The sequence below is a fragment of the Xenopus laevis genome, chromosome 7L (genome assembly GCF_017654675.1).
Source record: "Xenopus laevis strain J_2021 chromosome 7L, Xenopus_laevis_v10.1, whole genome shotgun sequence".
Classification (NCBI taxonomy): domain Eukaryota; kingdom Metazoa; phylum Chordata; class Amphibia; order Anura; family Pipidae; genus Xenopus; species Xenopus laevis.
The window spans coordinates 13,127,147-13,137,280 of record NC_054383.1 but is presented as its reverse complement, the minus strand read 5'-3'; the positions used below and the strand labels follow the sequence as shown (position 1 = coordinate 13,137,280).

At 40.8% G+C, this 10,134-nt stretch overlaps 1 protein-coding gene across 1 annotated transcript; it reads right to left on the bottom strand.

The window, feature by feature from the left end:
- Nucleotides 1–6,661: 6,661 nt before the first annotated feature.
- Nucleotides 6,662–8,970, bottom strand: LOC108695741 (waprin-Phi1). The gene is made up of 4 exons (XM_018224713.2): nucleotides 8,838–8,970; nucleotides 8,194–8,409; nucleotides 7,480–7,580; nucleotides 6,662–6,777 (listed from the first exon to the last, which is right to left on the bottom strand). The coding sequence occupies exons 1-4, from the start codon at nucleotides 8,908–8,910 to the stop codon at nucleotides 6,754–6,756; spliced, it is 414 nt and encodes a 137-aa protein (XP_018080202.2). The 5' UTR covers nucleotides 8,911–8,970; the 3' UTR covers nucleotides 6,662–6,753.
- Between the last annotated feature and the right edge of the window lie 1,164 nt (nucleotides 8,971–10,134).

Here is a 10,134-nt window from a genome sequence, read left to right as displayed (position 1 = left end):
CCATATAAGGGCATAGTTACAATAACCTGTAAATGGGAATATAACCGAAATGAATCAAATCAAACAAGGAAAAAATATATATATAATCCAAACAAAAAACAACAAAACCAAAAATTAATGAGGAGTCAATTAGAAAATGTAGCCAAATGGCAGAACATATTTCTAAAGCCCCCAAAAAAAAAATTAAAAATGAAATAATAATAAACCAAAAAATGAGTTAATACAGAAAGATGGCAACCGCCAAATTTAAGTGTTGATAAAGGCTTGGAAATTGAGATGGCCATTTAATCCACAATTGGATTTGTGGGTGTTTAATCTAAAGATCCATTTGGTCTCTAGCTGGAGCAATTTTTTTTATCCAAGTCCCCACCTCTTATATCCCCATGAAGACGATCTATGCCTTGGAAAAAGGATCCTGCATATTTCCCATCATGCACGCAATAAACATGTTTTGCAATACTAGACATCAAATTACAGTTTTTAATATCCCGTAGGTGTTCATATATGCGTCTTTTCAATGGTCTTATCGTTTTGCCTACATATTTGCTGCCACAATGGCATGTGAACAGATAGACTACATGTGTGGTGGTGCAGCAAATGTAATGATACATATCAAAGGTTGATGTGCCCCTCCCAAAGGTGGTGGATATTTTCAAATAGCTACATTGTTCACATGTCCCACATCTGAAAGTTCCTGGCATTTTACAACAGATGACCCCAGAATGTTTTTGAAAATGGCTATGAGTTAGCATATCACCAATGCTGGTGTTTCGTTTGTAAGTGATAAGTGGATAGGGAGTAACCAGAGGACCTAGGGAATATTCACATGCTGTTTATCTCAGAACTCTGGAATTTTTCTTTCAGGATCAAGATGGACTCATCTAATTGAATTCCATTGAATTATTGCACTCTTAAACGTACATGTACCATCTTGCTCCGAACTTTTTCATTATAATTTTGTTACCAACACATTATTACATTCAATAGCATGCTAATTTTCCCTTGGTTGGTTAGTATAACCAGCTTTCGGGTTTTGTCCTTGTAGAAGGGATCCCTTCATTTCCATATGCAGCGCTGCTCATTATTTTAAAATGTTTTTAATTTCACTGGTTTCAATATGGCATGGTGGTGAATAAAAATTGCTTTTTATTTTACTTGGTTACCTATTATTATTTGTTTTTCACAATATAAAATAATTTTTCAGGCCCATGCAGTGTGGGGATAAGTCCCTTTTGGTTTCTTTTTTTCTTGGTTCATAATGGACCGTATTCTTAAACCACATAATCCCTATGCCTCAGCCTATTTGGATGATGTGGTTATCTTCAGCTCTGATTGGGATTCTCACATACCAAAGGTACAGGCAGTGCTAGTCTCTATACGTGAGGCGGGGGTTACTGCAAACCCTAAAAAGTGTGCGGTTGGAATGGAAGAAGCCAAATATTTAGGTTATGTAATTGGGAGAGGTGCAGTACAGCCTCAAATACATAAAGTGGAGGCAATACAAAAGTGGCCCCAACCTGTCACAAAGAAACAAGTCAGAGCCTTCCTTGGGATAGTAGGCTACTATCGTAGGTTTGTGCCTAACTTTGCTTCTATTGCAGCTCCCCTTACAGATGTTACTAAAGGGAAGAGCTCAGTAATGGTTAAGTGGTCAGCTGAGGCTGAAAAAGCTTTCATAGAACTTAAAAATTCCCTCTGTAGGCAACCAGTGTTGTTAACACCGGTTTTTCAGAAAGAATTCATTGTGCAAACTGATGCCTCAGATGTGGGTTTGGGGGCAGTCCTCTCCCAAATGGTAAATAGTGAGGAACACCCAGTAGTGTACTTAAGCAGAAAGCTTACACCGGCTGAGAGTAGGTACTCTATTGTAGAAAGGGAGTGCCTTGCCATTAAGTGGGCATTAGAGGCCCTCAAATACTATCTGCTGGGCCGAAAGTTTAGATTGGTCACAGATCATGTTCCCCTTAGGTGGATGTCTGAAAATAAAGAAAAGAATGCTTGAGTCACCAGATGGTTCCTGGCCCTGCAAAACTTTAAGTTTACAGTGGAACATAGATCTGGAGCACTGCAAGGGAATGCCAATGCCCTCTCAAGGGTTCATTGCCAGGTGGCGCAGTATGCTCAGCCCTACGGGCTGAAGCAGAGGGGGGGGGATATGTGAACCGGTAACTGGAACACAGTGTGAAGGGAGATATATTTCCCCTAGGTTCATGTCTTACTCCCATATGTACAGCAGTTCTGAGTGGGTTAATTCCCCTAGAAAGTCTCACCTGGGGAATAATTAGCAGGCTAGATCAGCTAGCTGCTAGAGAGGGTTGGGGCTCAGAGTGAAAGCTTGAGAGACACACTGAGGAGAGCTGGGAGCTAAGTGTGGCCATTGGAAGCGGCTGTTTATGTTTCCCCAAAGGGAAAGAACTTTTGCAAAGGTACTGTGACTCTGGGGAGTTGGACTGTTTGTGTTTGACCGGAAATCCCAGTAGGGGACCGGTAGTAGAGAGGGAAACTACTCTGTGTATTAGTTAGAGCCCAAGTGGGGCAAGGGTTTTGTTTTGTTTTATTTTGTTTTATGCTGCTTTGCTCACAGAATATTTATATGTGAACAATAAATGGACTTTACCCTGTTCAAGACCCGTCTGTTCGTATGATCCTGCTCACAGGGGTTATTTATCAAGGTTCGAATTTATCTCAGTATTTCTAATATCAAACTTCGAGCAACTCGAGCAACTCCAACTTCCCAAATGGATCTTATTTATGAAGAAAAAAGCCCGAAACCCCAAAATCATCGGATTTCGGTATGGACAACTGGAACCTTCCCCATTGACTTATACAGGACCCGAGAGCTTTTAGATGCCGGGGTTTCGGATTCTGAGTTTTTAGGCCATCGGACTTTACCCCCTAAATAACCATTAAATAACTGTATTACTGGCAAACACAATTACTGTATATGTATTATTGTTATACAGGAAATAGAGGAATAGAGGTAAATTACTTTACATACAATACAAATGAGTAAACCAATTCCCTGCATACTTTCTCAGACAAATTAGGAAGTGCACAGAGTTACTAATTACAAATCAACATCCCTGTCAGCCAAACCAGCAACTGAATTTATGGATTTTGCTGCAATTTCATCTTCCCTTGACCTTGTCCAGCCATGAATTAAATATTAAAATAATGGCCCATGACTAAGTGCCCCAAGTAGGTGCGAAATGCGTAGGGCGGATGGAGATGCAAACTATAAATTTTTTAACTTTGTACAAATAAAATATATACTTTTTAACTAATTTTCTATTGGTCCTGTGGGTCCGTATGAGTGCTGGTTGGCCCTGCTTCTTCTTTATACCATTTAGTATTGACCCTGTCTGTTTCCCACCTTGCTGACTTCTCCTCTGTCCTTTCCGCATACGTTTGGTTCCCAAGCCTGCACAGAACACTCTCCCTCTACCTCTCACATTAAGTCCTGGCAGCATCTGAATAGCAGAGGGCTCTTCCTGAAGCGGCTGCTATAGGCAGAATAGTGAGCCGTGACCGGGGCCTTGGGGTTAGTTCTGAGTTTGGGATATCTTACGTTACAGTTGGACTGGGGTGTCCAGGGCCCACCGGGGCTGTCACTTCACTCTTTGTGAAACTCATCACCAGTCTACACCTCCCCCCAAACATGCTATGGTCCTCTTACATGTGAACGTGATCGGGCGGGGGTTGAGCACCCAATGTTCCAGGAGGGGAGCAGGCCTGTGTCAGCGGTGTCCACCGGGTGTCCCATTTGCCCTGTCTGACCCTGTGCTTTCCTCTGCAAGCAAGGCCAAGTAATAAGATACCGGTATGCTGAATTATATCTATTAACCTCTGCATGGCCACTCGATTATGGCACTTTTTTTCCTTTTGTTAACTAATTGTTATTTACAGTTATTAGTGTTTCAATGTCACTTTCTGACATCAAGTAAGAGTTTACTGACACCTGATGCAGGCCAGACTCCCCATGTTCCCAGACCCTTTCGTTGACATGTAGTTTATTTACTATCCAGCCACTAAAAATATGCTTTGCCTGCTACTACAAAAAGCTATCCACATTTAGCAGTATAGCTTTGAAACAGAAATGTAACCCCTTTTTGGCCACCCCCCTGTGCCAAAGGTTATACATCATACAATTTCTTTCCAATTACAGGTCCTGAGTCCCCTTTGCTAGGTGAAAGGGTACTGGGAAACTCTTCTCTGGCAGTGCCTCCACCTAATGGGATCCGGGAATACAGCTGTGGGTGGCCCCATTAGCAAAAATTCAATACACACGCTTGCTTTATAAAAATATAAACTTTATACAAGGAAGTGCAGATTAAAGGGGAAATAAACTGTAAAGTACACATATGCATTTAAAAGCATGACCCACTACCCTGGTGACCCTGTGCCAGTCCTATCCTGGTAATTCCCTACCAGACAAAGACCCGCACTACTCCTTTGGTGACAAAGAGTCTCTGTCCCTTTTCCCAACAGGAGCACAAATGGTCCCAGGTAGCGCTACTTTCCCAAGTACCTTTCCCGATGGACAAGGTACTGGCTCCCATGTGGCAGGCACACAAACAGCCTGTGACACAGTAGAAACCCCGCTGGATCCTTTTCCTTTCCTCTACCCTCCCCAGGCAGACTCACCCGAGGGCTCAAACACAGAGCTGGCAGGCTCACACAGAGCAGAAACAGGCTCCCACAGCGATGAGAATCTTTATCCAAGAAATGCAGCTTTGATGAATCCATAGCTGAACTGTAGCTCCCAGCACTGTCTATAGCGCATAAGCTATAAGCATTTCCACATTCAGTTTGGAAAATCCGGAGCTCAGACCATCCTGATCGAGCTCCCAGGCATGGGGTCGCCTACCGCAGCCTCAGAGGCCTCCTGCCTCTACATCTTGGCTGCTGAATTCACTCTCTCCTCCAAGCAGTAACATCCAGCAGTAAGACAGCAGAAATCTGTAATAGCTGTCTGAGCACATGGCTCTCCCTTTTATAGTGGTGCAACAGTGACACCTTGTGGTATCCTCCGGTATCTGCCATGCTGCACCCACAATGCTCTGGCCCCAGCCCTCTGGGAAACCCTATAGCTCAGCCATGTGGCTCTCTGTAGGGAATTAACCCTTTGGGTCCCAACAGAAATAAAGACATTTTCTCTAGATAGCACCTCCACCAAATTAATATGTAATTTACCAGAGAGGTTGTTAGATTGGTCTGGTGCCTGAAATGATAGATCAGAGCAGATGCAGAAGGAACAGGAGCAAAGAACACATCAGGTTCTGCCAAACTTTCAGAACCTGAGTCTTTATGAGATTTCACCAGGGACAGACTGAGGTACCAAGGAAAATCCTGGTGGGCCGGTGTGAAAATCCCAGGACCCTAAACTAGGGGTAGTCAGAAAAGGTGCATGTCTAGCCATACCTCCCAACATTTTGGAAGTAAAAAGAGGGACAAACATTTTTTCCCCACACCCCCTAATTACCATGTTTGTTTTACAAAATTTGGCAGGTTATGAAAGTTTGAAAATATTTCTCCTTATCTAAACTGTGTTTTTGTGTCTCAAAATTGTTACAAAGTATCTTATTTGCACCTGTTAGCTGTTCTGGGCTCTCTGCTAAAAGCCAATTAAGTGAGAAACTTTGTTTTTTTTTCTGGCTGTTCAGTGCAGAGAAAAGAGGGACTTTCCAGTACAAATGAGGGACTGCGGGTTGAGCTGTCAAAAGAGGGACTGTCCCTCCGAAAAAGGGACAGTTGGAAGGTATGGTCTAGCGCCCCCTAGCTTTGTGTCCTAGGTATGTGCCTCTTTTTCCTACCCCTAGTTCTGGCCCTGGATAAAAGCACAATACATTGTTTGTCTTGGTGGGGCCTGACACTTGGTTCTGCTGTCTATCTGAGGAAGGAACCTGACTTTCTGACAAACTGGACAAAAGTACAATGCAGGGTCCTACTGCCTGTCTGCAGTCTAAAGAAACACCTGAGAGACACATGAATCTCTGAATTGTATGGCCTGCCTGCAATGCTCTAAAGTCTTGCTGATTATTGAGACAACCTGTTTTATTTCTATTTAACCCCTCACAGTTGTTTCTGGACTGCTTGCACCCAACTCACAAGGTTCTACAAGGTGATTAAGCACACACAACTTCTAGCAACTTGTTGAGACAACTGCATTCATACCAATTCAGCCCATTTAACTGCAATGATTTGCTTGCCCGTTGACTTCAATGCATTTTATCCAAAATCGAGGAAGGAAAAGGAACTCCAGCAGAATTACTGCAATAACTTTATGTGAAGCACAAGGCTGCAAGTCTGCTCACCACTATCACTATTATCATCATCAAAATACAGGCATTTTGTAATTTATAATTAGGCAGTCAGATATATAGGGAATAATGTATCCCCTATTGTAAAATATAAGGATATTATAAGTCACCGAGGATATCCATGACCATACAGGTCATGAAACCTCAAGGCTCTTGTGTATTATAAGGATATTTGAAATGTTTTGCTATAAGTTTTGTCCTCATCATTTCATGTCTGTTTAGTGGCAAATTAATAGAAGTTAAAGTATATCACAAACAAGGCAACTTTATGCTCAATTTCTGTCTCTGCTCTTTATTTTTTGAAATAAAACACATGTAAATCAAACAAGAATACAGCAATGTGAGATTTGCTATAGTTTATTGTTTCAGCCATTTTTTGTCATGCTACATCAAGCCAATTCTGCTGATCCATAATCACTTGGTTATTCTTTCCTCAGTCACATTTGGGTTTGCCGAGCTAAAAAGAGGAAAAGAGCAAAAACATTGCAGTCAAAAATAAAATAATTGTATTAATAATTTAGCTCCACAGAAATGCAGATCCTGGCAGTGATCAATAGTTTCATTTGGGAAGATAATTGTGGGATACAACTGGCAAAGTTCTATCAACTTTACATCATCTACAAAGATCCTTACAATAGGAAACTGCCCATGAGCAGTAACCCATAGCAACCAATGGTATGTTTGACTTTAAACAGGTGACCAGAAAATCCTACCTGCTGATTGGTTGCTATGGGTTACTGCTCATGGGCAAACTTACAGGCACATTTATCATAATGTGACAGAGTTTATCACAGAAAAACTCACACACTTTCTGTTTACGCCTATGGAATTTTTAGAAGTGTATTTATCAAATGGCGAACTCAAACTTTCATCCATTGATTAATACAATGCTGAAATTAGAAATTATTAGAAAGTGTTTTTTTGATAAATCTGCCCTTTAGTGTCTTACATTACATAAGCCCCTATACACAGGTTAATCCACTAGTCAGCCAGTTTAAAGAGACCTATGAATCCAGCTCTGATAACACTCCATGTACTGTATATCGCTCCTATGTACATCACAATGATAATTTAATTGGAAGACAATCAGTATATGTAATCCTCTACATAAAATACCATGACGTGCTAAAGAGGACTATCATAGCTATTTACAGCTTACCTTTCCTATCAGTCCTTTCTTGGGGGGCTTTGGAAGGACACAGTGTCCTTTGCAGCAGATTAGGATTCCAGCACAGTCTATATCCTCCACACAAGGTGACTCTAGCAAAGTGCCAAGAAATATGAAGGTTAAATAATACTTCTTATTTTCAGGTTTGCCTTTTATAACATTCTATAGTCAGAACTGGATGATATATTGTCAGATACAGTAAAAGGGCCAAAAGGGGACCATTCCTTTCTGATGCACATTCTTTATCCGTAGGTGTCTACAATGAAGTGGCTTTTACTGGTCTGTGCAATCTTTCTGTTTCACATATACTAACAAAAGGTCAACAGTTTCCCTTAGTCTAGGGGAGCCTCAGGGTTCTGTACTCAGCTGTTCATTACCTGTACAGCCTTTTTAGGAGACCTCATTCATTCATCAGTATAATTTGTATATAATGATATCTATATATATATATTTAGAGACCCCTTTACTAACTGCTAAAAATTCAGACCCAAATCTCTGCCTCCCCTTGAATGAATCAAATCCATCTACACTTGAACGTCACAAAAATTGTCCCTGAACACCAGTGCAGTATCTACTCCATTCTTGGCACTTATGGGCCAGTGCCCTAAGCATTGTTATTGGCTGTACTTATATCTACATGTTTATGTTTCTGTCAATATAACTGGTTTTGCTCAAAGGCTATTGAAACTCTGTACATTTACTCACTGTATTGCGGGTTGACGCATTTCATTCCACAGCCGGTGTTACAGCATTTCTCGATTCCAGTGCAGTTGGTGTCAGAGGAGCACTCGATGTTAGAGCAGTTGGAGCCTCCAGGGCAAGTGGTGGCACAAGCAGCAAGGGTCACATTATTACCAGAAGGGACAATTGGGCAGTGGCCTCGCTTCCCCCTAGGATTCTCATTAGTCTCTCCAGAGTCTTCTGTTGATAATGTAATGGCAAAACATAAATAGAAGCGAGATAAAAAGTTGGCAGCCAGGAAGTTACCCATGTAAGGCATGTCATTAGATATACACACTATAACAAAAGACCTCATAACATAATTAACCATCATAAGGCGTTGGCCTCTGCACTAGCAATTTATCCTACAACAGGTTTTCCAGATCAATTTGGATTCTACTGTAGAACTCATGGAGTCACTTTCTTGCCGTATTCTACTTATGCCCAATATTACAACAGATCCCCATCCCCTACTGGGAATAAATTCTATATTGGAAAGCCTGAACCCTCCTCCACTATAAAGAAAGAAATTGGTGCTGCCATGCATTAGAAACAAGCTTAGAAATTATGAGTTAATCAAGGCACTACAGAACAAGCCATAAAAATACATGGTTGTATATGATCCTTACCCTTTTCGGCTTTGCTCTCATTTGCCAAAGCCAGGCAGAGTAGGGCTGAGAAGATCACAACACGCAGCATCATTATCAGTCTTGGGGAATCTCAGAACTGAGGTTGTGTTATGTAGATAATCAAACACTATTTATATTCTGCTATTGCTGATATCGTCATGGGAAAAACCCCTAGGACAATACGGTTGTAACATTATACCAGGGCATGGTCTTTAAACTACAACTCTAACATTTGTTAAGATGACCTTAGCATCTTAATACCAAAAAGTCATAAGGTTTCTATTTTGGGAGAAGGGGAGGGAGATGAAATTTTACTTGATATGGTTTCTGAGAACCTTATCCCTGAAACTTATTGTCTTCCATGAACAAGTTCCTATATTTTCTAAGAAACCCATTATGTCATCCTGGAAGCCTAAGATAGAACCAGACTTGGAACCATTCATTGCAAAGTCCACACATGAGAGAAAACAAATTATAAATATCATTAGTATCACACTATGGAAAGTACATTGTTTTGCATCTTTCAAAAGTCACAAGCCCTTGTAGCTTTGTGTTTCACTGTTTGTCAGGTGTAACCAAAATCTTCTACTATTTTTGCATTGTTAGTTATCTTTAAATAATCCAACTTTGAAGTTATACATTACAATAATTTTTAGGAATTGTGTCAAAGACTATTGTCCGGAATACTTAAAGACCTTAGGTTTTCATTTAAGGTTTTTTCCCCTGTAATATGTAATGATGGGCGAATATCTGTGTTTCACCGCTGGCGAATAAATTTTCGAAATCGCTGCGACAATGTGCGCCGTCAAAATATTTTCAACACCGGTCACAATTAAAGGCACCCATTGACTTTAATGTGTGGCAGAATTGTCGCCGGTGTCGGAATTGTCGCCGGCGTCGGAATTGTTGCCAGTGTCAAAATTCGCGTTTCACAGATTTTTCGCCGTTTCGCGATTTTCTCAGGAAATTTGTGAATTTTTCGCCGAAACTGGAGAAATTCACCCATCACTAATAAAATGGAATAGCATTCTTTAAGGTAGCTATTAATAAAGCGTGCTATTTTGAGCTGATATCAACTAAAATTTACTGTTTTATTATTATGGAGAAAAGGGAAATCAGTCAAAAAATAACTGGCCAAATCAGTAACACTTCCATTGTTCTTAAACTTATTTTAACTTAACTTTTGAGTGCTCCCACAACCCCCCCCCTTTCGTATTACTGATGTATTAGAAGGGATAATGTACCCCACAGTGTAAATTATAAGGATATTAGAAGTCAATGAGAGGTTCTGTGATCA